This window comes from Mesoplodon densirostris, chromosome 3 (assembly GCF_025265405.1).
Source record: "Mesoplodon densirostris isolate mMesDen1 chromosome 3, mMesDen1 primary haplotype, whole genome shotgun sequence".
Taxonomy (NCBI): domain Eukaryota; kingdom Metazoa; phylum Chordata; class Mammalia; order Artiodactyla; family Ziphiidae; genus Mesoplodon; species Mesoplodon densirostris.
The window spans coordinates 81,659,997-81,687,227 of record NC_082663.1 but is presented as its reverse complement, the minus strand read 5'-3'; the positions used below and the strand labels follow the sequence as shown (position 1 = coordinate 81,687,227).

The following is a 27,231-nucleotide window of genomic DNA, read 5'->3' as shown; positions in this document are numbered from 1 at the left end:
ATCTTACAGTGTGATCTCTACTTTCAAGATCTTCAGAGGAGATACTTTATAGGAGACTTTAATAGAACTCTGCTTCCTTGAAGATACATGGTAGAATCGGCTAAGGGCCATTCTGTTTAAAAAAGGCTATCACAAGATTTACTAAAACTTGTCTATACCTCAGAATAGTATACAGTAGTGTTACTTAGAGTATCAGTAATGATAAGATGCTTGGGCCAGAATATACATACAGCTTCCTTCATTCAGGTAGTCTTACTACCAAAAACAAACAAAAACAAAAAGTCAGTTGAACTAAAACTGTGCTTAGTTGATTTGCATTCTGACTCAAGCTCCTCTTCTTCACCTCACACCAATTAAAAAAATAGCAGCCGCACTTTGAGTAGCACTGGTGTCATATATTATCACATCGTTTTTGAAAATAATTGTCTTAATACCAAAGAACATATTGATTGATTGTCTGTGAAACTCAAAACACCATAAATTATTTATATATAACTAAAGCTCAGCATTTTATTTTAATTATATTGCAATAATATTGTATTACATATAATGTAACAAAAATAGTCTTAATTTATTATTTGGAGGCAGTGAAAATGTTGGTACTACTTTTCAATAAATTAACCTTTTTCCGGTTTTCTCAAAACTTTGTTCTTCACTTGTTTATATTTCTATTATAGTTTTGGAAATCTAGCCCTAGTATTCTGGCTGTTCAGAGATCTGCAATGCTCAAGAAGCAGCAGCAGCAGCAACATCAAGCTTCATCTAATAGTGGATCAGAAGAGGTGAGTTTTCATTGTGAAAACTCTTATCTGAAAAGTAGACATGATATGTAATCATTTAGGTAGCTATTTATGAAATTACTAGAAACAGGAAGGGTTTTAAAAGGATAGGAAAATAACTACATTTAAATATGTGTATCAATAGCCTTGAAATGTAGACATATTTTTATCCAAATTCCTTCTTGTTTCTAAAACAAACAACAGAAATTTGTGTGCATTTGCTCATCACAGCAAAACTAGAATAAACTAAATATGAATACTAGGAAAATACACATACACAAACACACACATGTATGCACTCACATATATGAATGAAGAAATACCGTACTGTTAAATCATATTTGTACAGAACATTAATTAGAGAATTTTCAACATGTTTTTAAAAGAATAGGCTGCAACTGTAAACAGTGTAGTTCCTGTGTGCACATGAGCAAACATACCTGCATGTGTGCTATCCGAAGGTAGAGTGTTCCTTCCCTAAGCCAAATGGTGTAAAGCAAAGAAACTATTTCCTTAGGACACATCTTGCTAACTGTTGTGCAGAATAAACGGAGATAAAGCACAGATGCTCACAGACACAGTTCAGAATTATGGCAGCTAGTGCTGAGATGCAGAGTGTAGTTCCCAGGGAAGGAGCTTGGAGGTGCTGTTCTCACTGCTCCGCATCCTTGCCGCCTCTATAACAGCTCTCTGCAAAATAAATGCTGAACGCTGTTTTTGCTTTTTGCTGGTTTTTGTAAAAGTAAAATTTCTCTTTGGATTTTTTTTAGTTAGTGAAAACAGGTACCAATGAAGTTTTTTTGTAAAAGTGAAGTGGTAGAAATTGAACTTTCAAAGAGTGGGGGATATTTGTATATCAAAAACTGCCTGATGAGGAAGAAAAATATTAAATGATAATTTGACGTACCAACAATTAGGATTCCTTTTTGAGGCCATACTAGGCAACAGTAATAGTCTCCAGAGACCGTAGATTATAAGATTTTATACAAAATGCTGGCATTGTGATGTTTACCTAATTTCACTGGCTGTTATATATTTGAAATAAAAATGTTATTACTTTATGTGCTAATTAATGGTATAAACATAACATGGAAAAAAAGAGCTTTTATTATTAAAGTGAATGTTAATAAAAAGTAATAAAAGTAGTAAAGTAATAAAAAGTTAATAAAAGTAATAAAAATGTATTATGGTTAAATTCTAATCATTAATAACACTAACTTTACATATTTTTCTCTACAGGATTCTTCTAGCAGTGAAGATTCCGATGATTCATCGAGTGAGGTCAAAAGGAAAAAGCATAAAGAGTATGCCATTTTGTTCAACTGATTACTTTTATATCAAGAAAATCCTAATGATTTTGTATTTCTTCCTTTATGAACAATTGTTGCCAAAAGTGAACTTCTTGGTTCATGGCATTTTATTAGGTTAATTTAAACCATTAATTTTTAACTTTTATCTTTCTGTGACAACCTGAGTTTTTTGTGCCATTTGTTTATCTCCTATAACCCCTCTCCCCTATATATTTTTAAACTTCAAAGATCTTAGTCACAATATCAGAAAATCTTGATAACTTGAGAAACCTATATAGGAGTGTAGGGACCAACAGATGATAGATTTTAGGTGATTCTGATGTTAATAGCTATCCTTACTATTTATCTGCACATGAAATTTACTTCTTCTGTAGAACTCATTTAGAAACTCACTGTAATTTCTTAAAGATCTTGACCCAGGAAGTGTTAAGAGTACCTCAGATCTCAGTTCCAATATTTTAGATGGTCTGAGTTATTTTTCTTCTCGTTTCTCATTGTTCCATTGTCTTGTCTCTTAATTTTCTCTTTGTCTTGGGTATTCTGCACTTTCACTTTGGTGCATCCAGCTTTGGATTTGTTATTTATTTATCCCACTTTATGCACTTTATTTTATGCATCTTTAATGTGAAGATTCATGAGTTTTACTAGTTTCTGAAAATTCAGTCATTGTATCTCTAGGCATTTTCTCTTTCCCATTCTGTAAATCTTCTCTGTTACTACAGTTAATAGATAGATATTGTATTTGTCTTACTGGACCATATCTATTGTATATATTTGTTGGATCATCCATCCTATCCATGAATCTTACTGTATCATGTTTTTTATCCTTTTATTGCTATGCTACATTCTGGCTGATTTCTTCAGATCTGTCTTCTGTTTTACTAAGTGTATTTTCAACTACTGTGTCTCATCAACTGTTTAACTCTTCCACTGAGTTAGTAATTTCTGAACTTAGCATGGGTGCAAGCAAAGAATATTTTAAAACAAAAGTAATTTGGGATGATGGATAGATTTGGTTGGATATAAAAATCATAATATTTATTATAAAAGTGTAAAACGGAGACTTTTTCATATATCCTGCCTCTTGCTATTGTCTAATGTGCTAACTCTGAAAAAAAATCTCAAGATAAAAAAATTAGCATCTCTATTATGTTTTTTATCATAAACCACATTTTATTATGTGTGCTTGCTTGTGTAACCCTTAACACAGTCATAATTGATGCAAGCCATGCAGAGCAATGGAGTAGCAACAGCAGCTGTGAGACAGGATGTAGTGTATACATAAGAACTTAATGTGTATCTTTCATTTGAAGTTTATATTATAGCAGAATATTAACAGTGCATCCAATATTTTTTCTTTACATGTTAATTGGAATTAAATAGACTAAAAATAGTAATAAAGGTAATAACTGAATGTTGGTTAAGATGGAATTTTTTGTTTGTTTATTTTTCCATTTTCTGATACCTTATTTTAAGCTTCTTAATGAACGTGTTGTATTTTAAAAATCATTTTTGAAGGCTATGTTTTTAAAAAATCACAATTTCCAGAAAATTAAAATGAAAGGGATTAGAATCTCTTTTTGAAATGGCAAGTATAATAATTATAAAAGGTTTTCAAAGTTAAACACTGTGACTCTTCAAATTAACATACTGTGTTTTCATCTATACTAATAATCAAAACATCCACTTAATTTGCCTTTCATTGAGGTATAACTAAATAATAGAAACTATGGAGTTGGAGAAATCTATGAAGAATATTTTCTAGCATTTTTCTTATTCTATAGACATTTGAATATTTTTATAATGGGTGAAAGCAATATTTTTGATATCAGCTGGAATGTAATTTAGCCTGATTATTTTTATATCTTATCAGACATAATTTGCTATATGATAAGTATGAATAAACATCCTTTATATATTTTACACACAGTGAAGATTGGCAGATGTCTGGGTCAGGATCTCCATCTCAGTCTGGTTCAGATTCAGAATCTGAAGAAGAAAGAGATAAAAGTAGTTGTGATGAGACAGAATCTGATTATGAGCCAAAAAACAAAGTTAAAAGTAGAAAACCTCAAAATAGGTAAGTATAGTATGTTCTTGGTTTGATTCTGAAAATTGTTGGTTATAGAAGGTATTCGTTCTTTTTTCTCACAGTTTCTCAAATCTTGTTTTATGCCAGTATTTCTGTAAAACACCTCTCTCCCCTGGTCTTCCCTAGATCTAAGTCAAAAAATGGAAAAAAGATTATTGGACAAAAAAAGAGACAGATTGATTCATCTGAGGAGGAGGAGGAGGATGAAGAAGACTATGATAATGATAAAAGAAGCTCTCGTCGACAAGCAACTGTCAATGTTAGCTATAAGGAGGATGAAGAAATGAAAACAGATTCTGATGACCTACTTGAAGTCTGTGGAGAGGATGTTCCTCAACCCGAGGAAGAGGAATTTGAAACAATAGAACGGTTTATGGATTGTCGGATTGGGAGAAAAGGAGGTATTTTTTTTAAAAAACATTTATTTTTTGGTTGTTTCAGTAATATTCACTAGAGTAAAGTATTTCTTGAAGATTTTTCAACTTTGAAAGCCAAGAGGATAGATTTTTTTCTTTTTACTTATTTGCTATAAAATGTACTTTGCTTAGCCTGAATATTTTATTCCCAGGAAGTATCCATTTGATCTCATCATACGTTGCTGATATTAGGGAATTTTTAACCTGTGCATTTGAGTTTTTCTGTTACCATGCCTAAATAAATAGTTGTTTTTTAAGTATTTTCAGTTTGACATATGGTTTGGTTTAAAACTTCTTTCTTCCATCTCAAATATGTAAGTTATTTTTTAGTTACCTTGACATATTTTTTTCTTCCAGTTTTTTTAAGACATAATTGACAATGCAGCACTGTATAAGTTTCAAGGTGGGCAGTATAATGACTTGACTTACATATATTGTGAAATGATTACCATAATAAGTTAACATCTGTCATCTCAATATAGATAGAATTTTTTAAAAAATTTCCCTTGTAACGAGAACCTTTAGAATCTACTCTCTTAGCAGCTTTCAGATATACCATACAGGAGTGTTTACTATAGTCATTATGTTGTACATTACATACCCAGTACTTATTTATCTTATAATTGGAAGTTTGTACTTTTTGACCACCTTCATCATACTTTCCCTACCTCTGGTAACTGAATCTGATCTCTCATTCTATGAATTCTTCCCTTTCCTCCCTCCCTTTTCCATATATGTGTGATCACACAGCATGTCTTTCTTTGACTTATTTCATTTAGCATGATGCCTTCAAGGTCCATCCATGTTGTCACAAATAGCAGATTTCCTCCTTTTTATGGCTGAATAGTATTCCATTGTATATGTACATGTATATGTATATGTATACGTATGTATCATGTTTTTTTTAATCCAGTTATCTGTCAATGGACACTTAATGCTCTTTCCAAAGTGTCTTAGCTATTATAAGTAATGCTACAGTGAACAGGGGGGTACAGGTATCTTTTCCACATAGTGATTTTGGGCATGTAGTTTTTAAAGATGATTTTTAGTTATTTTAATTTCCAATTATTAATGTTTCAATCGTCAGTTATCATATATTGCTGTATGATCTCATGTGAGCTGCTGTCTTTTTGACCTTTTTTTTCTAATTTTAAAACCGAGGGGATTAAATTAGATAATCTTTCTGTTCTAAAATTCAGTTTCTTTTATAAATGTGAAATATAATTTCCCGTAAATTCTTACACCCTGTTACTTAAAAGAGCATATATTTTTCTATTTATATTCTTGAATTTTTGAGTTGAAATGCTTCTATAACAGAATTATATGGAATGTATTGTGCTTTTTTTTTTTTCCAGCTACTGGTGCTACTACAACCATCTATGCAGTTGAAGCAGATGGTGACCCAAATGCAGGATTTGAAAAAAACAAGGAACCAGGAGAGATCCAGTACTTAATTAAATGGAAAGGATGGTCACATATCCACAATACTTGGGAGACAGAAGAAACCCTTAAGCAGCAGAATGTTAGAGGAATGAAAAAATTAGATAATTATAAGAAAAAAGATCAGGAAACAAAAAGATGGTATGTTTTATATTAGAGTTAAAAATTAATGATGCTTAACTTTATTTCTTTTTCAGTTTCTTCATTATTCAAACTGATTCACATGATGAGTGGCAAAATGGGAGATTTTGTGCTACAGATGGTGTTTGGGGGAGATTTTTAAGTCTCTTCTTGGATTAATAATCTTTCAGGTTGAAAAATGCTTCTCCAGAAGATGTGGAATATTATAATTGCCAGCAAGAACTTACAGATGATCTCCATAAGCAGTATCAAATAGTGGAGCGAATAATTGGTTAGTAATAAATGATTCTAATTAAACATTTATCTTTCCATGCTTGAAGTCATCTGAAAAAAATCTTAAATTTACTGCTTACACATCAAGTACAGTAGCTTGCTCTTACTGTAATAATAGGGGCTTCCCTGGTGGCACAGTGGTTGAGAGTCCGCCTGCCGATGCAGGGGACCACGGGTTCGTGCCCCGGTCCTGGAAGATCCCACATGCCACGGAGCGGCTGGGCCTGTGAGCTATGGCCGCTGAACCGGTGTATCCGGAGCCTGTGCTCCACAACAGGAGGGGCCACAACAGTGAGAGGCCCGTGTGCCGCAAAAAATAATAATAATAATAATAATAATAGAGTATCGTAAATCAGATGGCTTATTTTTACGTGTATAGTTTTTAACCAAGAATTATTCCTTGGATAAAATTCAGTGTAAAAAGTAAATACCTGATTTATCTCACAGCTCATTCCAATCAAAAGTCAGCTGCTGGCTATCCTGATTATTATTGCAAATGGCAGGGCCTTCCATACTCAGAGTGCAGCTGGGAAGATGGAGCGCTCATTTCCAAAAAGTTTCAAGCGTGCATAGATGAGTATTTCAGCAGGAATCAATCAAAAACCACTCCTTTTAAAGACTGCAAAGTGAGTATTGTTTGCCATTTTAAATTACTGAAAATATATTTATGTATCATAAATATTACAAGCCTACATAGAGAGTTGGATCCTGATTTCACATAGGCTAAAGGAGAGAACTGCTTGGATGGTAGGTCTTACAGGAAATGATGTTCCTGTAATTGCTATGCTATCTTACATGTGGCACTGTCTTTTAGCCTTGGTGAATAAATCTGTGTCAGAAAGATAATAAATTGGTGGTGGTAGTTGTGGGGAGTGGGTTAGGGATATCAAAAAGGGAAAATTACTTGGAAACTAGATGTATATGCTTGATTTAAAAGGTAGTGAAGGACTTCTCTAGTGGCGCAGTGGTTAAGAATCCGCCTGCCAATGCAGGGGACACAGGTTCGAGCCCTGGACCAGGAGGATCCCACATGCCGCGGAGCAGCTAAGCCCGTGCGCCGCAACTACTGAGCCTGTGCTCTAGAGCCCGCAAGCCACAACTACTGAGCCCACCTGCCACAACTACTAAAGCCTGTGTGCCTAGAGCCCGCGCTCCACAACAAGAGAAGCCACTGCAATGAGAAGTCTGTGCACCGCAACGAAGAGTAGCCCCCGCTCGCCACAAGTAGAGAAAGCCCACACACAGCAATGAAGACCCAATGCAGCCATAAATAAATAAATTTATTTATTTGTTTATTTATTTATTTTTTTTAAGTAGTTAATATTTTCTGTGATAGTAGGAAAAGAAGGATGTCCCCATAAGAAAGTATCCAGGACTACCTTGCCTAATATAATATCTTTGTACTTAAAATTAATATTAGTAATAGTTTTGGGTCTGTACTACTAGAATTTGTTTTCTTATTACAAGATGGAATTAAATTCATAATGGTAATTTAGAAATCAGAAATCAAATGGGAAGTTAAACCAGTTTTATGGTTTATTTCTAGGTCAGGGCTGGAGCAATGGTTAAATGAATGAGTTTAACATAGCTTTTGCTTGTGAAACATGTGAGACCCAAGTATTTCAGTAAGAACTTATCTATCATTTTATTCACAAAAGAGCAAAATATTTTACTGTACATTGTTACAGTAATAGAAAACAGTCTACTTTGACTGAATCCTCAGATATATTTTGAGTCATGAAATTTCTGGGCTTGATGATTTGAAATGAAATTTTAAAATTTATGGTAAAAGATAGAAGATCTTCATCTTTTTATATGATTTCTTATGTTTAAGAATTCTTCATATTAACATTTATTTCTACTAAAGGTTTTAAAACAAAGGCCAAGATTTGTAGCCCTAAAGAAGCAGCCATCCTATATTGGAGGACATGAGGGATTAGAATTAAGAGATTATCAACTGAATGGTTTAAATTGGCTTGCTCACTCTTGGTGCAAGTAAGTATATTTTGAATTGTCTATTTTAGAGGGTAAAAATTTTACAAATACAGGGTTTGGAAAAGATTTCTACCAACGTAAAGAATAAGACCCTTTGGTGTTTATATGCAGGTCTTTGAATTTCCAATTATGTAAACAGTACTTATTACATATTAAGAAGAAAGAACCTTTTGATCATTGCAGTATTTAAATAAGTTTTTATTGAAATTGAAATCAGAATATATACATTCTGTTTCACAGTAGTCCTGGACTATTTCTCTTCCAGTTATTTCAATATCCATTTAGGCCTCTATTTTTCTTTCCTCTCTCCTATGTCCCCTACTCTGTTCTTGGCAATATAGGTGACTGAGGTGCAATTTTTTTTTTTAAACTTTACCATAGCTATAGTTTTATCTGGGCTCTACCACTTGTAGATGGGTTGTGTTCTTGTCTACGTATCTGATTATAGGTAATGCTGTTAATGTTTTAGCTGCTTCTGGTCTAAAATGATAAACTCTTCTCTTACACTATTATAATGGCCTTGACATTTATTATTTATAGTTAATAAAAGTGACATATTATACATAATACAAAATCAGATTCATCTTATTTAACTTCATATAAACTTGTACGTGGATTATGTAAAAAGGTTTCTTGTAAATTTGAATCTTTATTGCATACATGATTTTTGTTTTTAACTTTGTAGAGGAAATAGTTGCATACTCGCTGATGAAATGGGCCTTGGAAAAACAATACAGACGATCTCATTTCTGAACTATTTGTTTCATGAACACCAATTATATGGACCTTTTCTATTAGTAGTACCACTCTCCACTCTCACTTCCTGGCAAAGGGAGATTCAAACATGGGCTTCTCAAATGAATGCTGTGGTTTATTTAGGTGACATCAACAGCAGAAACATGGTAAGTTGTTTCGCCACAAATTTAGAAATTTAGACAAACTTGTCTTTGAGGACACATCTTGATTTGTCTTTATAAAGACATTTATAGCATTAAACTTGCCACACAGTAAGATTCAATACGTGTTTCATTGGCTTAATAAAAATTAATTTTTGGCTTAGTGTTACTTTATATATATTTTTTCCTGCCTTATTGAAAGTTTCAAATATACATGAAAGCCTACAGAAGAGTGTAATAAATTTCTAGGTGCATAGGTCCAACTTTACAATTTTAACTCTTGCCAGTTTGGTTTCATCTGTACCTCTACATGGTACTTTCCCCCAGTTATTCTGAAGCAAACTCCAGACATAATATTTCATCCTCAAAAAAAAAAAATCACTTGTGTTTCATCAAATGAGAACTTCCTTCAGTAAAAAGTGTATATTAAAAATGTGTCTTTTTTTATAGAAGGTTTTCATATGCTGGAGTATTTATATTTTATTTATGATAAGTAAGATCAATGTAGCTTGTTGGACTATATAAAGAATAGTTAAAATTATTTTATTACCAAAACATATAGACATAGTTTTTTGTGTATTTTGAATGGATTTTATTTTAGATATTCAAGTAACAGTATACTTTTTTTTTACTGTTTGTCTTAAAATTGTCTTTGAAATTTCTTGATAGATAAGAACTCATGAATGGATGCATCCTCAGACCAAACGGTTAAAATTTAATATACTGTTAACAACTTATGAAATCTTATTGAAGGATAAGGTGTGTATTATCTGTGTTTCTCTGTTTGGTGTACATCAGTTTTTCCTTTACCATATGTTGTGGATAGGATGAGAAGATAACTTAAATCAAGGGTCAGCAAATTAAAGCCTGTGAGTCAAATCTGGCTTATCTGTTTATTTTTTTTATGATCCTTGAAGTAAGAATGATTTTTACATTTTTAAAGTGTTGTAAAAACAAGCCAAAGAATATGAAACTAGTTTGGTGTAGTGTCTGTTGATTTGTGAAGTCTTTAAAGAGGAGGATGATACTTAACAGGATTATGCTACCACTGGGTAAAATGCTTTATACCTATTGTCTTATTTAATTCTTCATAAATATTTTATAATATACTGCTGTCCCTATTGTGAAGAAAAGTCAAGTCTCAAGAAAGTTAGTGAACTTGCCTAAGGTCATGCAACTATTAAGTAGCAGAATCAGGTTTGTCTCTGAGACCCACGTTTATATATTGGAGATATACAATTCATAAAAATTATACAGTAAATTATAACTACACTTGGAGTAAGACACTGTTCCAAGTTTATTTTCTCCAAATTAACATTAATAGAGGTTTCTACTGGGCTTAGGCTTAAAAATCTTCTGTAAAATGTTTAAATGATACTATAGTTTTTATTTTTAATATGTAAGCTGGTAAAAAAAACTTTCATTTTATTATATTATACTTTGTTTTTCTAATGGCTCAATTAGTCATGGAAGGAACTTTATTTTGCATGTTGAGTTTACTTGAAGATTCCAGTAAATCTTAGAATAATACATAATTTTTATCTGAATATTAGACATAGGTTTGTTTTTAAATTTGCCCCATTTTAATGTTTCTCTCGAAATATTAACTATGTTTTTCTGTTTATTTTAAGGCATTCCTTGGAGGTCTAAATTGGGCATTTATAGGTGTAGATGAAGCACATCGATTAAAGAATGATGATTCTCTTCTGTATAAAACTTTAATAGATTTTAAGTCCAATCACCGTCTTCTTATCACTGGAACTCCTCTGCAAAACTCCCTCAAAGAGCTCTGGTCTTTGCTACATTTCATTATGCCAGAAAAGTAAGATAAATTGAGATACACAATGTTAGTGTTAGTTTTGTATGCTAAGCTTAGCAGGAAAATAATTAGTGTAGGTAATAAGGTCAGAAGGAGGTTTTATTGTCCCAAACATTGGACCAGGGATTATTAAGAAGAAAAGAAATGGAAATGGGATGGAATATTTCATGTTTGAAATAATACTTTAATTTTTCAATTTTGTAAATAAGCTTGAGCCACGTATAATAAATTACAACAGTTGATTTTGCCTGGGTTCAAAATATACCTTGCTTAAAAAATGCAAATAGTATCATTCTTAGTACTTAACAGTAGCAGTAACAACAGTAACAAGGTGCTCTTAGAAAATTCCATTTTCTAAATGAGGAAAACCAGACTAAATAAGGATAAACAACTCATCCAAGTGCACATACATATTTTCTTTGAATAGATTCAGAACTTTCTTTGAGAAATATTTTATTGATAATTACTCCCGTATTTGAAAATATTTCATCTTTATTTAACTCAAGGAAAGTCAAAAGTTATTTATAAAACAACTCCTTATATTTTACCTCTATATAGATATACAATAGATTTCTTGGAAGGATAGTTATTAGAAGTGATTAATTTTAGCTAATTTTTTTTTCTAAAAATCTGTACTTTGTTTACATCTGACTATCCTGAAAAATCTCAAATGCAATTTGACTTCTTTTAGTGATTCTTCCATTTGCTTAATTTTTTAAGGTTTTCTTCCTGGGAAGATTTTGAAGAAGAACATGGCAAAGGCAGAGAATATGGTTATGCAAGCCTCCACAAGGAGCTTGAGCCATTTCTGTTACGCAGGGTTAAGAAAGATGTGGAAAAATCTCTTCCTGCCAAGGTTGAGCAGATTTTAAGAATGGAAATGAGTGCTTTACAAAAACAATATTACAAGTAAGCTGTAAACAGAGCACATGTTCTGAACATTTAATTGTACATAACCCCTGTCCTTGTCTCATCCAGGTGCCCCCCAGCCCCATTTGGGTCTTAGAGCAGTAACAATTCTTGAATTTTAGAATGGGTTTATTCCATGGCGTATTGATTGAGGCAGAGAGATTTAATGGCATGTCCAAGATCACGGGTGACATAAGACTAAATAATTCATCTTATAACACATCATTAATTGTTTTTCTCTATTTCATACTGTTACATTATGGAGGGTTTCTTTTTAAGTATTAGGATTGCCATGATACCAAGGCATTATTATGTAATTATGATGACTATATAATTGACAGATAGAAGAAGCCAGAAAAACAAACTTAGAACAAAATTTTAGGCCTCCCCTGCTTTTTGAAGAATGTTAATAATCATATTTTGTATAAATTATGTATGTTGGATCTATATAGTAACACTTCAAAGAATCAAAAAGAAATATCTGTCCTAATATCTGTTTAAACATTTAATTGCATAAAATGCACTGCTACATGCATTTGAATTATCAGAAACATATTTTATGACAAATCTGTGTCATCCACTTAAAAAATATATTTATTATATAAATTTTACATTTTTATTATGGAAAATTTCAGACATATGCAAAATAGGGTAATATATTAAACTCCATCACTCAGCTTGGTTTTCAGCTCATAGCCAGTCTTATTTTATCTCTAGCCACCCCCACTTCCCCTATTTTCTGTCATTTTGAGGCAAATCATATGTAATTGTTTCAAGTCCCTTCGAAGACTAACTTTGTAAAAAGGAAGAAAATAAAAGATATTAGTCAAGTTAGATCATGGTGAGAGGAAATGTTATATATAATTTGCAGTAATAAAATAACCACTTACAATTTTTCTCTAAGTTGCATGTGTATTGTGTAACTAATTTAGAGAAGGCAATGGGGCTAAACCAGATATCCTCATGAGGTATTAGGTGCCCAGTGTAGTGAAATTTGTGGGAAGGTTAAGATAGATAATACAGTTTACCATTTTAAAAATAAATTTTTGGGGTAAGGGATTAATACACTATATTCATTGTGTTATGTTAAGCCTTTACTTTGTATAGTTAATGGTTCGGATAACAAGTTATGTGTTCTCATGAGTCTTATGAATGAGGTTCATAAGTCTTGTGAACAAAGTTTGGTCCATTGTATATGCAGCTGAACTTCTTAATGGTGCAGTTTTGCTTTGATACTTAATTGATTTTTTATGGTTTTAGAATTCATCCTGATAATTGTTCTGCTACATCATTTTCATAATCATTTTTCTAAACAGATGGATATTAACTAGGAATTACAAAGCCCTCAGCAAAGGTTCCAAGGGCAGTACCTCAGGCTTTTTGAATATTATGATGGAGCTAAAGAAATGTTGTAACCATTGCTACCTCATTAAACCACCAGATAATAATGAATTCTATAATAAACAGGAGGCCTTACAAGTAAGAATTTTAAAATTTTATAACTTTATGGTAAAGCAGAATTCTAGGAAGGTTTATTTCAGTTTTAACTGAAAATGGCACAATGCTTTAATATATTGGCTAGAAGTTCTCTTTGGTTACTGGTATATTTAAATAACGGTGCTGCTTATTTTTTAGTCTTTATAAAAAGATTTTAAAATCATAATTTATCCATTTAATCATTTTGATCATTTTTCTAAAAACAGATCTCTCTAACCATGGGCTGTCACACTTTATCCAGCAAAAACCCCTTAATGTATTTTTCATTGTGGAAAAAATTCACTAATAGTGATTGTGCTGAATTCGTGACATGGCAAATGGTAGTCTTAAGAAGGGCATCTGGACTTTAGATCTTACCTTTCCTATCACTTCTGGAAGACAAATGAAGAGTGTGAAGAAGGCACAGTTGTCATCCAGCCATAGTAGTGCTTTGAAGTGCTATCAGTGACTTACATATATAAATTAGAATACATTTTCTCACTCTTTCAAGACCTTTGATTACTTAGTTGTTGCTTCTTTCAGTGTATTGTTTTTCAGCTAAGATTTTTGGAGAAATGGTATAATAACTGGCAAATAGAGTGAAACAGTGCTTTTGGTTTTTTGTCTCCAGAAAATACAGCAAAAACCTAGGTGCTAAACGGCAAGCAAAATTTAGCTTAAGTCATAGAGCAAATTGATAAAGCTTCTAGAAAATTTCAAAAACTGAAATAAACTATTTCCAACATTACGAAAATTTTAAATCTCAATTTAAAATAATTAAACAGGTGTTGTGGGGCATTCGTTTAATTTGATATAGTTCTTTTAACGTGTCATAACAGTTGTAATTTATTGTTTCTTTATAGCACTTAATCCGTAGTAGCGGAAAATTAATTCTTCTTGACAAACTGTTAATTCGCCTAAGAGAGCGAGGCAATAGAGTTCTTATTTTTTCTCAAATGGTGCGGATGTTAGATATACTTGCAGAATATTTGAAGTATCGTCAATTCCCCTTTCAAGTAAGCATTTCATTTTGTCTTTTTGGTTGATTTAAATTTCATCTAATTCCTGGGCGTGTTCTACAAAATTACCTTTGAAATTCTTTTGTAAATGAAGAATAGATTTTATATAAATCATACTCTTTTTAAGAAAATAGATCTGTTAAAAAAATTTTTGTCATTCTTTTTTTTTTTTTCTTCTTGACCTTACAGCAAAGCAGTCTTTTAAGTTTGTATTCCTCTCCTGTGTTCAGATCCTAAGGGGCAGCCTTATGTATTAGGCTTTAGTCTTAGGAAGGACAAGAGAGAGCAGTTCTTGTGAATGTTGCCAGGACTGTTGCAGATTCTGAAGATTATGAGCTCATAGTTATTCTAATGCATAGTTTGCTGAATAAAACTTACATGACTTTAGAAAATATACCAAAGACCAAAATGGGCTTATATTCCATCTATTCAATATTTATTTTGAAATTCATTCAATATAATTACAGCTAATATGAATGAGTGTTTAATATTAGAGTCAGTCTTAGCACTTTACATCTAATTTATTTAATCCTTAGAGCAATTTTATGAATAGTACCTGGAACATCGCAGACACTCAGCATATACAGCTAATAAATGATGTATATTTAGTACAGGCAGTAAAATAGAAGTAGAATCATAATGATGAACCTCAATACACATAATCCCTACTCTGTTGGAGCTTACAATCTGGTGTGGGAGATAGCCATTAAGTAGGTAATTACAAATAAATGTAATGTTACGACTCTGGTAAGTGCTATGAAGAGCAGGTGTTGGATGATATAAACTTGATTGAGATACATGTAGTCATTTAGGGGAAAAAGTAAAAAGAATGAAAGGTTTTACTAATTGTAATTTTTAGTGAAAAAGAAACAGTACTTTAAAAACTTTTGATTTTGGACATTCTTGTTTAGGTAATACTTAGTAAACACTCAATATGTCAGACACTGTGCTAAGTGTTTTACTGTGTTCTCTAACTGAATCCTCTGTATGAAGGAAGTACACTACTTCCTATGTCCATTTATTGAGAAGGAAACTTACAAGGAGAAAAAAGCAAATTACTTGCTCAAGCCACCCATGAATATTCAGTATAATCAAATGTGGGCTATTCATCTAGAGCCATGGTGCCCCAAGTCAGTGATTCTCATGCTTTAAAACAGAGGGCTTTTGCTGGATCCCTCTCTCACAGTTTTTGATTCTGTAGGTCTGAAATGGGTCTCAGTAATTTGCATTTCTAAGTTCTCAGGCGACATCAATGTGTTGGTCCATAAGCGCACTGGACTCTGTTTTTTAAACTGTGGGCTGTAACCCATTAATGGAACTGGGAATCAGTTTAATGGGTTGTACCAACTTTTTTTTTTTTTAATCATAAAACAATGAGGGTATATCACAGTACATTGTGTCATGAAACTTGCTTTGGGCATATAGCTGTATACTTCATTCACATGTAAAATGTATTCTTACGGTGGGTCTCAGGTAAAATGACAGCCAGTGCTATTATTTACTCTTAGCGAAAGTAGTTCCAGTGGTTAAGAGCACAGATTCTGGAGACAGAATTCCTGGGCGTTGCTTTCCTACCTATAAGTACCTTCTAGTGTTAGCAAAAGCGATGCTGCATTTTCATACTTAATTTCATAATTGATTTTAATTCTTTTTTAAAGTTTTGATTCTGTTACAATGCAGTATTTTAATGTTTTATTCCAGAGATTAGATGGATCAATAAAAGGGGAGCTGAGGAAACAAGCTCTAGATCATTTTAATGCTGAAGGATCAGAGGTATGAATGCTTTCAAAATTGTAAATAAATTGTTTTAGTCATTATTTTAGTCATACATAACTTGCAGGTTTTTATTGGTGGTAGCCAGTTTCGATTTGCAAGTGAGGTTTTTAAATCAGTATTCTGTGTTAAATCTGAGGAATTTTACCCTTTCGTATCAATACTGTTACGATACAGGACAGTTAGATTTGCTTCAAAATAAATTAGCCCACTTTGATTTAGAATTCTTTTTGAATTGTTTATTATTCCCATATATATATTTGTATTTTGGAGTCTTGTTGATTAGTTTTGCTCTATGTTTATATATTTTATTAGTAATTTTTAAAGCTACCTTTCAGTTTTATTGGTAAAATACTTTTTAAATTCAGAAATTCAATTGTAAAATTCTCACATTGATTATTCACAGTCCCAGTTTAGAAAAATTTAAAATTGTGCCTATTTGTAATTCCTTACAGGATTTCTGCTTTTTGCTTTCCACAAGAGCTGGAGGTTTAGGAATTAACTTAGCGTCAGCTGACACTGTTGTTATATTTGATTCTGATTGGAATCCACAAAATGATCTTCAGGCACAGGCTAGAGCTCATCGAATTGGGCAAAAGAAACAGGTATTTTTATTTTCCTTATTTTACTCTTTTATTTTTATTTTTTTTAAGTTTTTAAAAAATAAATTTTTTTTATTTATTTACTTTCGGCTGTGTTGGGTCCTCGTTGCTGCACGCAGGCTTTCTCTAGTTGTGGCAAGCGGGGGCTACTCTTCATTGCAGTGCGCGGGCTTCTCATTGCAGTGGCTTCTCTTGCTGCGGAGCACAGGCTCTAGGCACACAGACTTCAGTAGTTGTGGCTCGCAGGCTCTAGAGCACAGGCTCGGTAGTTGTGGCTCGCAGGCTCTAGAGCACAGGCTCGGTAGTTGTGGCGCACGGGCTTAGTTGCTCCGTGGCATGTGGGATCTTCCCGGACCAGCGATTGAACCCGTTTCCCCTGCGGTGGCAGGTGGATTCTTGCACCACCAGGGAAGCCCTATTTTATATTTTACTCTTTTAGAATCTTTTTTATGATCAGTGTTTAGAAGTGATTTTGCTTTATCCTTCTGGTAAGATTGTTGGAACAGTCATATTGCTATTGAACAGATAGGGTACTGAGGAACTCAAATTTACCAGAATCACCTGGAAATTCTGACAGAACTGAGAAAACTATGCCTAAATAAGATCATGTACTCTCTTTTGATCATAATTCTGTTTACAGCTATAGAATACAACGTTCTTCATTCAGTATATAAAATGTCTTCATATACTTATTTTAATTATTGAAAGAGTTTTGCTTAGTACATTGCTTCCTTTTTGTTAGGCTGTGTTTTATCCATGTGCCCACAAGATTCTCCATGCAAAAAAGCCATTCTCATAAGTTTTGTACAACTGTCTGGCACAGTTGTAATAGCCCTTGAGAAAAACCATCTGTCATCCTTTTGATGTCTTGGTCCTTGTAATTTTAATTCATTTACCTCCATCTACCGTAGTGTTCTGAAACTTCTTCAAAGCAGGAGATATGAGCAAGTAGCACAAAAAGGCATGTTTTATTTACTTTTTAAACATTCGTATTTTCTACTGAATAATAAATCCATAATATAAAACTAAAAAAATGTTTTACTCAGATAATTCTTATAAAAGAGAGGGAAACTTGAAGTAGGGATAACAACGTGCCAAGACAAATTATAGACCGTCAAAGATGAGAAGTGAGGAAATAGGATATTCTCACAGGTGAGCTGGGCCTAATGTATATGTGAAAAAACAGCATATTCCTGTATTCTGAATGAGATGGAGAAAAGTGATTAATTGCAATGAACAGATACCTCCTATATTGAAATCCTCAACACGTGGCTAGACTAAACATTCCACTTATACTACTTAAAGACCTTGGCTACCACATTTTCTAATACAGGATAGAAAATAGAGGATACGTATTAGGAAAAGAACCAGTAAGACAAGATACTATAGAAAGCTGTGTGGTAGAACTCTGGGATGAATACCTAAATAAGATCACAAAATAATGCAATACAGATTGCTTACCATTGTGTTAACAAAAATTTTTAAACATAGGTATGTATATGAAATATGTTTTTATTATTAATGAGGTAACTTCTTTATTATTTCATTATTGGTGACATATAAGATTCCTGTGCTTCATGTACTTGCTATTTTAGTAGTAGTTGGTTCTAAATCTGATCAAAGGAGTCTTAAGATCTCCATTTAAATATTTGTATGCAGCAACTACAAAGTGAGTAGTTGTAGGTTACTAATACAGGTGAGTTTTATTGGTGACCCAATACTATAAATGTTTAGAAATAACTTTTGATAAAGATGCAAATAATACAATATCCAGTTATCTACTGATTTACACAGTAGTTCCAATCCTGAAAAAATTAGTGTGTATTGTAACTTTGTAAAAGCGCTTCATGTTTATATTAAAATAGTTATAATTTAGACTCATAATAATTTAGAACAGTTTTTAAAAATCATTTGGAAGACTCAAAAGGCACAGGATAATTTTTCATTGAGCCAAAATGTCCAGTTTAATGAAGAATGCCTGGTATCCCAGGTCCCTGTGCTCTAAATGCTGGTAAGCCCACCTAATCACTGAAAACTAAAAATGTTTCCATAAATTTTCAAAATATCCCTATATGGTGGTATTGTTTGATATAGAACCACTGACCTTGAGAAATAGGGCAGAATTACTACACATCAATTTTTGTCTATTTTGGAAAACTTTTTCTTTTTTTTTTTTTTTAATGGCAGGGCTTCATCATTAACTTGGCAAGTGATTTGTGGAATTTTGGATTATTGGAATGATGAAACATTAATCAGAATTAAGGGAACTGGTATAAGGTTGTCATAAGTTTATTACCATACCCCCTCCTTCCCAGCTAAAAGATAATTTAAAAATTACTGTCATTCCTTTAAAAAAAGAAAAAGAAACAAAGTCTATTAACCAAAATGTAAGAAGGAAGGACATACTCTCAGTCTTTAAACTGAAGAAACTTAGTTTTATATTTTTAAATTTTCATATAGCTTTTGAACAGTGAAAATTTCACGTTGGATGAACATCAGTCTGTGTACCAATATTTGGGCATTTAACATTAGCAAAACGAATCCTTTTTACTGCACTTTAAGTTTCATTGTGTGTATCTTTACAGGTGAACATTTATCGTCTAGTTACAAAGGGATCAGTTGAAGAGGATATTCTTGAAAGGGCCAAAAAGAAGATGGTTTTAGATCATCTTGTGATTCAAAGAATGGACACAACTGGGAAGACAGTATTACACACAGGTTCTGCTCCCTCAAGGTAGTTACTTTACTTTAAAAAAAAGTCCTTTTAGAATCATACTATACTTACTTTTCTGAAATGTTACATAGTGTAAACAGGTCATTGAAGTACTATATTTAGTGTTATTTTATTTTTTAAAGCACTGAGCTAATTTCTAGTCAATGGCATACATTCAGTACATGGTTTCACCACTCTAGTTTTGTAATCTTGGGGGAAAACCCTAAGCTTCAAGTTCTTTAGTTTTAAAATAAGTATACTAGTAATGCTTCACTTATCTATGTCATATTAACTGTTGTAAAGGTGACTATGTCAATAATTCATAGAAGTGCTATGTAAATGTTAAATTTGTGACTGTTAGTGGTAAGTATTTTTGTTTGTCCTGATTTTAGTTCTACTCCTTTCAATAAAGAAGAGTTATCAGCCATTTTAAAGTTTGGTGCTGAGGAACTTTTTAAGGAGCCCGAGGGAGAAGAACAAGAGCCCCAGGTAAAACAAACAAAAACAAACTTGTCTCAAAACGTGTCATTTTTTAAGCTATAAATGTAAAGTATATTTATTTTAAAACATAAAGCATATTTAAAATAAAGATTTCTTTCTTATTTTAGGAAATGGATATAGATGAAATCTTGAAGAGGGCTGAAACTCATGAAAATGAACCAGGACCTTTAACTGTAGGAGATGAATTACTTTCTCAGTTCAAGGTAGTTTTCTTTTTTAATTTTTCTTTATAATTATATTAATTGATAAGGGATGATTTTTTTGGTCATTTAGTGTTTTATTCATTTTTTCTTTAAGCAGGATCAGCATGATAATCTAAAAAGTTAAAAACATCTTTGTCTTAAAATTTGCTATGGTATATAAAAATTTTTCTTTCTTATTCTGACAAACCAGTAGTGACCTGATTTGAAAGGGACCAAATCATTTATGAACAGTTACGTTTTCATGACTGAAGACTTTAGCTAATCTTTATTGGAGCAGTTTTTGACATCAGATTAGTTTAAGCATTATCACAACTAAGAAAACTCAAGTTTTCAAGTTTGACTCAAATCAATCAGACAAAGTAAGCAAAGTAAGCAGTAACACTGACAAATACCCTGGTTAGGTGAGGGCTGAAAGGTTGCAAGGAGTCCTAAAGTCAACCAGCCTCATAAAGTGTGTGCCAATTGTTTAGCATAAAGAAGCAGGTTCCTCTATATCCTAGCCATTTCTTACAACCTGAGGTTTTTAAGGGTCAATTAATGTCATTCATTCATTTCACACATATTTATTTTGCACCTACAATGTGCCACACACAGACACAGCAGTGAATAGAAACTTTTGCAATTTTAATGGATCACCCTGGCTGCAATGCAGAGGATCATTCTGGCTGCAGTGCAGAGGATTTACTGTAGTGGGCAAGAATTGAAGCAGGAAGAAAAGTTAGAAGACTATTTCAGTAATCCTGGTGAGAGGTAAAGTTTTCTGGAACTGGCACTCACTCTGGGTATTGTCTAATGAGCTTTTGTTTTTTAAAACATTGTTATACTATTTGCTTTTAATTTGACTAATTGGCAATTTGAAAAAGTCACTGATAAGTTAACTTGAATAAATACAGATTATGTTTATACCAGTGAGTTGCTACTCATATGCAGCTGGCTTTAAGGCTATCATCAACATTTAGATAGCATACATGAGAGAATAAGCACTATATTTTCAGCCCCATTCCTTGTATAGCATGAGCATAGTTTTCTTGTCTTTTCAGTTATCTGTAAGCTTTAATGTACTAGTATTGGCAGTTAGCTTTAATGAGTGCTTTCTGTGTACCAGACTCTGCACAGTTCTTTAAATGCATTATCTTACTTAATCCTCACAAAAGTTAGTGAGCTCTTACTAGCCCCCTGTTTTCAGAGTTGAATAAACTAGGGCTTAGGGTACCTAAATAAATTTATCTATGGTCTCAGAGCTCCTTGTGTCTTGTCATTAGCTCTTTAGGTACTTCATTTATGATCATAAAAATAACAATCTTGGGTTGTTCTATAGCACTTTGTAGTTAATGGACTGGTGTGGTAATTTCTGCAGAAGGTGATTTAGCATATTACTCTATAAATTACTTTGTTGTTACTCTGTTAACTTCCTTTAGTTCTGTTATTAGTAATAATTTTGTTGATAAGCAAGGCAAAAGAGAATCATTCCTGGAAGAGAATTCTTAGAAGTCATTTGGTTTGATCTACTTTGACCTCATGAAGAAATAAACTTAGCAGTCATATTTGGTTTAACCCATAGTCATATTCATTATCCTGAGGCTATTTAAGTTATATTATCTTATTCTGGTATGCCTCTTCCTTCCCGCTAAAAAAGAAAAATATAATTTAAGGATGAGTTCTTCTTTAATCTTATTCTGCTAAAATTCTGGAATTTATCAGGTTGCCAACTTTTCAAATATGGATGAGGATGACATTGAGTTGGAACCTGAAAGAAATTCAAAGAATTGGGAAGAAATCATTCCAGAAGATCAAAGAAGACGATTAGAAGAGGAAGAAAGACAAAAGGAACTTGAAGAAATTTATATGCTCCCCAGAATGAGAAACTGTGCAAAACAGGTGACTTTTTAATTTAAAAGATATTTCTGTATTGTAAGAGTATTTACATCTGGACTGTCTTTTTTGTTTAGAGAAATATTGATTCTTAGCTTTTTTTTTCCTAGTAATAACTTCATCTGATTTAATAATGCCTGTCTCATAAAATGAGTTGGAAAGTGTTCCCTCCTTTTCTATTTTTGTGAAGAGTTTGTGTAGGATAGGTTATTATTTTCTCATTATATGTTTGGCAGTGTTAGGGAAACCATCTAAGCCTTCAAGTGTCTAAAGGTGTAAGCTTGGATCATTAAATCAAGACTTTCCTTTTCTAATATTAGCATTTAATGCTGCAAGTTTCCCACTAAGCACTGCCTTTTCTGAATCTCCTAAATTCTGATTTTTGTTGTGTGCTCATTTTCATTTATTTCAAAATATTTTCCGATATCTTCCTCTGTGACTTCCTCTGTGACCCATAGGGTTTTTTTTAGAAGTGTGTTGTTTAATTTTAAAATATTTGGGAGATTTGTCAAGTATCTTTGCTATTGATTTCTAGTTTAATTCTTTTATGGTCAGAGAGCATACCTTGTGTGATTTGAATTTTTAGAAATTTGTTGGTGTTTATTTTATGGCCCAAATGAACAAAATGGTAGATTTTTAAATAATGGTAGCAGCGCCATGCCAAGCTATATTGGGTCCTGTGGCAAAAGGAAACACTTTAATATTAGAGCTCTTTGCGTTAACTTCTGTTTTTAGACTACTGTTGCATTACAAGATTATTTGTCCTGATTACTGAATTTTTTGGTATCTCCTTAAATTTTGAGTCTGAGGGAAATGAGGAACCCACCCTACCCTAATCCTTGCCCTGCTAGTTTTTTGTTTTCGTTTTCTTTTCCTACAACCATATTAGGTCTTCTTCTGTGTCCTCGGTTCAGTAGGTGAGAAGGGTCTGGCCAGGCTTTCTGCCTGTCCCCTCAAAGGTGACTACTCTCTTTATCTAGGCCTTCACCATGAAGGAAAGTTTTCTGTAATCTCCAGCCCTGTTTCCAGTCTGTCTCATGAGCAGCTGGTGGAGGTTTGTGGAGAAGCGCCTGAGAGTGGGTACAGGTTCTCCCTGTGTCTTTGGTTCCCAGGGATCCTCTGCTCTCATGGTAGCTCACACTCAGTCTTTAGCAAATGTTAGCTGACTTTCCTCTTTCCTGCTTGAATGGTACTTGATGTCTGCCATTCATGATCTTCCCAAGTGAGCCAGTGTCCAAGTTCCATCTCTTCTTATAATCTGCTTTTATTTCCTTATATTTTAGACTACTAGATTGCCTTGTGATTTTGATGTGTGTAATAAAAGTTATGATTTTGTAGATTAGATTTGTTGTTAGGGCGGGAGCAGCCTACCAACTTTTGCATCCCAGGCAGAAATGGAGCCAAGTAATTTGTGTTTGGCCTGAGAGTAATTGTATGTGTAGTTTCTTGTTTGTGTTTATTTCTGCAAACCCCTTAGTGGTTTCTTTTTATAGTGCAAGGGAAGCACAGAATTATATTAGATCTAGTGAAAGGATGGGAGAAGGTTAGAATAAGAACTAAATACCATCATTGACTTTCAATTAGCTTTCAGCGTATTAGGGATTCAGAATATGTACTGAGGCTTTGGAAGAACTCCAAAGACTTGCAGGAAAAATGTCTGTCCACTCAGAGATATCATAGTAATAATATTATTACAGTATACAGTATACACAATTCTAGTATTTTTTTAAATACATATCATTTGCCAGGTTTAATTGGAGTCATTAATTTGGGACTTGCTTTCTTCCTTTTGACAGTATATAATGAATGTTAGTCATTCTACAAAATTTTTAATGGCTTCTCAGCTTTCTATTGTATAGATTATTTGTCTGATCTTTTTTTTGATGAACATTTAGATTGTTTGCAATTTTTTTTATTTTTATGATAAAAATGACTTGGCCAGTGTGCCTTTACATTTCTGATATCAAGAAAAATGCCTAGTAGGGATGTTGCTGGGTCAGCAGAATGATAAATTTTAAGACGTTTGATACAATATTGCCAAACTGCCCTCTGTCCCAGTTTAAATACACACCAGAGGTGTTTGACTGTTATTCTATACCAGTACCAGTATTGGCTGTTATTGCTTAGTTAGTATTGGTCAAGTTGATGGATTAAAGAAAGACTTACATTTCATTGTAACTTTAATTCACATTTTAAGAAATATACCAATGCGGTTGTATAATTCTGTGTTTATGTTATTTGATTAATTGCTTTTTAATAACCTTTCATATATTTTTACAAAAGGACAGTGGGTATTTTCCTGCTGATTTATGAGAATGTTTTAAGTGTTAAGGGTGTTAATAACTCTGTCATTAATGTGCTATATTTTTTCTGTTTTGTTTGCTTTTTAATTTTGTTTATAGAATATTTTTGATACATATTTGTTAATTTTGTCAATCTTTTATAATGTTTTCTTTGCCCTTAACATAGAAGTCTGCTTTACCTAAACTTGGGCAAAATTTTATTTTCAAATTCCAGATTAGTTTCAATGGAAGTGAAGGGAGGCGCAGTAGAAGTAGGAGATACTCTGGATCTGATAGTGATTCAGTCTCAGAAAGGAAAAGGCCAAAGAAACGTGGAAGACCGCGAACTATCCCTCGGGAAAATATTAAAGGATTTAGTGATGCAGAAATTCGGCGGTAAGATGACATAGGACCATTTTTACTTCAACTTGCTTTTAGTAGGGGGTGAAATTAAAACAAATTCCATAAATTTTAAAGATTAAGATGAAAGTTTTAGAGGAGGCAAATATATGATAATTGTGTAGGGATTGGGTGCTTCTGCTTTTAGTTGTTCTTTATAACTATGGGTAAAAAAATGAGTTTGGGGGCTTCCCTGGTGGCGCAGTGGTTGAGAGTCTGCCTGCCGCTGCAGGGGACACGGGTTCGTGCCCCGGTCTGGGAAGATCCCACATGCCGCGGAGCAGCTGGGCCCGTGAGCCATGGCTGCTGAGCCTGCGCGTCCGGAGCCTGTGCTCCGCAACGGGAGAGGCCACAACAGTGAGAGGCCCGTGTACCAAAAAAAAAAAAAAAAAAAAAAAAAAAAAAAAAAAAGTTTGGCATTAATCTTTGCTGTGTTATTTATTGGTACTCTATTTAGACTGCTAAATTATTTTGGTTTTATTAATGTGGTTCAGAATAGTGGCCCTTTTGAATAATGAATGTATATTTCAGTACATTAGATTATTAAAAATTCTGACTGTATTTATGACTCCCAACATTACTCTTTACGTGGGCGTAATTTAGTTCCATATTTTTCTAGTTCTTTTACACTGAGGTGATTGGTTTTTTGAAACTAACCATATTAAAAGTGTTTCTGATATGTCCAAATAGGAGTTGAGGTTAGATTAGCCAGGCAGGATAAATTGTAGTTTTCTTTCAAAATATGTTTGTTCGTATATACAGATTTATTTAAGGGGAATGGTATAGCAGCTTACTTTGTTTATGTAATATTTTTGCATATGAAATTTGTGAAAGGTTGTTCATTGTTGTATTTTGAGAGTTTGTTGTTTCTTTCAAGCTGTTGTAATTCTTTTCTTTTAAATCATAGATCTGCCTGATAAAGTTCTTCCTCATTTTTTTCTACTAGAAAACTAAATATATTGTTAGATTTTGTTTAGGGTACTTTTATGACCACCTGATTTGCTGGACTTTGTGTCTCTAGTTGAAGAGGCATTTCAACTTCTACTTTTCCTGGATATTTTCCCTCATCCATCAACCACTTGGGTAGCTTTGTTCTTAAGTAGTATTTATTTTTCCATTGTTGGTATAATACCATACATCTGAATTAAAGCTATATTCAGTAAACTTTTAGCTACACTTGAAATGTGAGGAGGTGTAATATGATTGATAATTCTAGAGACACTTCCTCTGGTAGCCTTGAACCTTTTTTGTCTTGTGAAAAAAATAATTTCTAAAATAAAATTCAGCTTCTGTTTTATTTATATTGGTTTCTAAACATCATCCTGGGTGTTAAAAAAATATATCTTGTCTTACTTGGTTTATCTTACTGTTTTAATGTTTTGATTCTAGCATAGTTTATTCATTTTTGTTAGTAACAGTGCCTTGAATTAATTTTTACACTAACAAGTATTATTTCTATATGTTTCTATCTATTTTTTAACAAATAGTGAAGCCCACATTTAAACCAAACAATTATTTTCTGTTAGGTTTATCAAGAGTTACAAGAAATTTGGTGGCCCTCTGGAAAGGTAAATACATCTGTCATTCTCAATAGAACTATAGAATGTATCACATGCTGTCAGCTTTATATATACTATTGTTAAATTTGCTGTAAAAGGTTTTTACAAAGTTAACCTGTAGAAAGCAAATTTCAGATTGATTTTTTTTTTTTTTTTTTTTCTTTTTGCGGTATGCGGGCCTCTCACTGTTGTGGCCTCTCCCGTTGCGGAGCACAGGCTCCGGATGCGCAGGCCTAGCGGCCATGGCTCACGGGCCCAGCCGCTCCGCGGCATGTGGGATCCTCCCAGACCGGGGCACGAACCCGTATCCCCTGCATCGGCAGGCGGACTCTTAACCACTGCGCCACCAGGGAGGCCCCTCAGATTGATTTTTGAAAGCTTTTTGTACTATCCTTAATCCTTTCTAGTCTCTGAAGTTTTGTCTACAAATGAAGTTTTCTATAAAATACATGGCCTGTAAAACATTTGCATTTTTATAATTGTAAGCTACTTTTCAAATGCTTTTTCTTACCTTTTCATCACAAGCTTATAGCAGATTCATCTGTAGAGAAGCTAAGTTGCTAACCTAGCCTCTGACTTAAAGACCAATTTTGTTTAACGGTTATTCTCAATAACTGCTATAACCACTATCTTAATTATAGAGTAGCAGAGACTCAAATTGGTTTAATTCTATTTTTCTCCCCAAAACTCCATCTTAAAATAGAGATATTTTCTGTTTTATTTTGAGATGACTTGCATGAAGTTACAATGAAATACTTATAT

The 27,231-nt window shown here is 33.0% G+C and overlaps 1 protein-coding gene across 3 annotated transcripts in view; it reads left to right on the top strand.

Moving 5' to 3' along the window:
* The window catches only part of CHD1 (chromodomain helicase DNA binding protein 1), an 80,269-nt gene that overhangs the window by 27,485 nt on the left and 25,553 nt on the right, over positions 1 to 27,231 (top strand). For all 3 annotated transcript variants that reach the window (XM_060093197.1, XM_060093196.1, XM_060093195.1), the window contains exons 4-25: positions 678 to 782; positions 2,019 to 2,083; positions 4,020 to 4,169; positions 4,308 to 4,582; positions 5,953 to 6,178; positions 6,349 to 6,449; positions 6,899 to 7,077; positions 8,319 to 8,446; positions 9,132 to 9,348; positions 10,012 to 10,101; positions 10,974 to 11,164; positions 11,882 to 12,070; positions 13,387 to 13,549; positions 14,410 to 14,562; positions 16,267 to 16,338; positions 16,794 to 16,943; positions 19,526 to 19,674; positions 20,046 to 20,142; positions 20,262 to 20,357; positions 22,059 to 22,235; positions 24,747 to 24,907; positions 26,437 to 26,478. In XM_060093197.1, the coding sequence (XP_059949180.1) occupies positions 678 to 782; positions 2,019 to 2,083; positions 4,020 to 4,169; positions 4,308 to 4,582; positions 5,953 to 6,178; positions 6,349 to 6,449; positions 6,899 to 7,077; positions 8,319 to 8,446; positions 9,132 to 9,348; positions 10,012 to 10,101; positions 10,974 to 11,164; positions 11,882 to 12,070; positions 13,387 to 13,549; positions 14,410 to 14,562; positions 16,267 to 16,338; positions 16,794 to 16,943; positions 19,526 to 19,674; positions 20,046 to 20,142; positions 20,262 to 20,357; positions 22,059 to 22,235; positions 24,747 to 24,907; positions 26,437 to 26,478 (3,176 nt within the window). The remainder of the gene's footprint in view (positions 1 to 677; positions 783 to 2,018; positions 2,084 to 4,019; positions 4,170 to 4,307; positions 4,583 to 5,952; positions 6,179 to 6,348; positions 6,450 to 6,898; positions 7,078 to 8,318; positions 8,447 to 9,131; positions 9,349 to 10,011; positions 10,102 to 10,973; positions 11,165 to 11,881; positions 12,071 to 13,386; positions 13,550 to 14,409; positions 14,563 to 16,266; positions 16,339 to 16,793; positions 16,944 to 19,525; positions 19,675 to 20,045; positions 20,143 to 20,261; positions 20,358 to 22,058; positions 22,236 to 24,746; positions 24,908 to 26,436; positions 26,479 to 27,231) is intronic.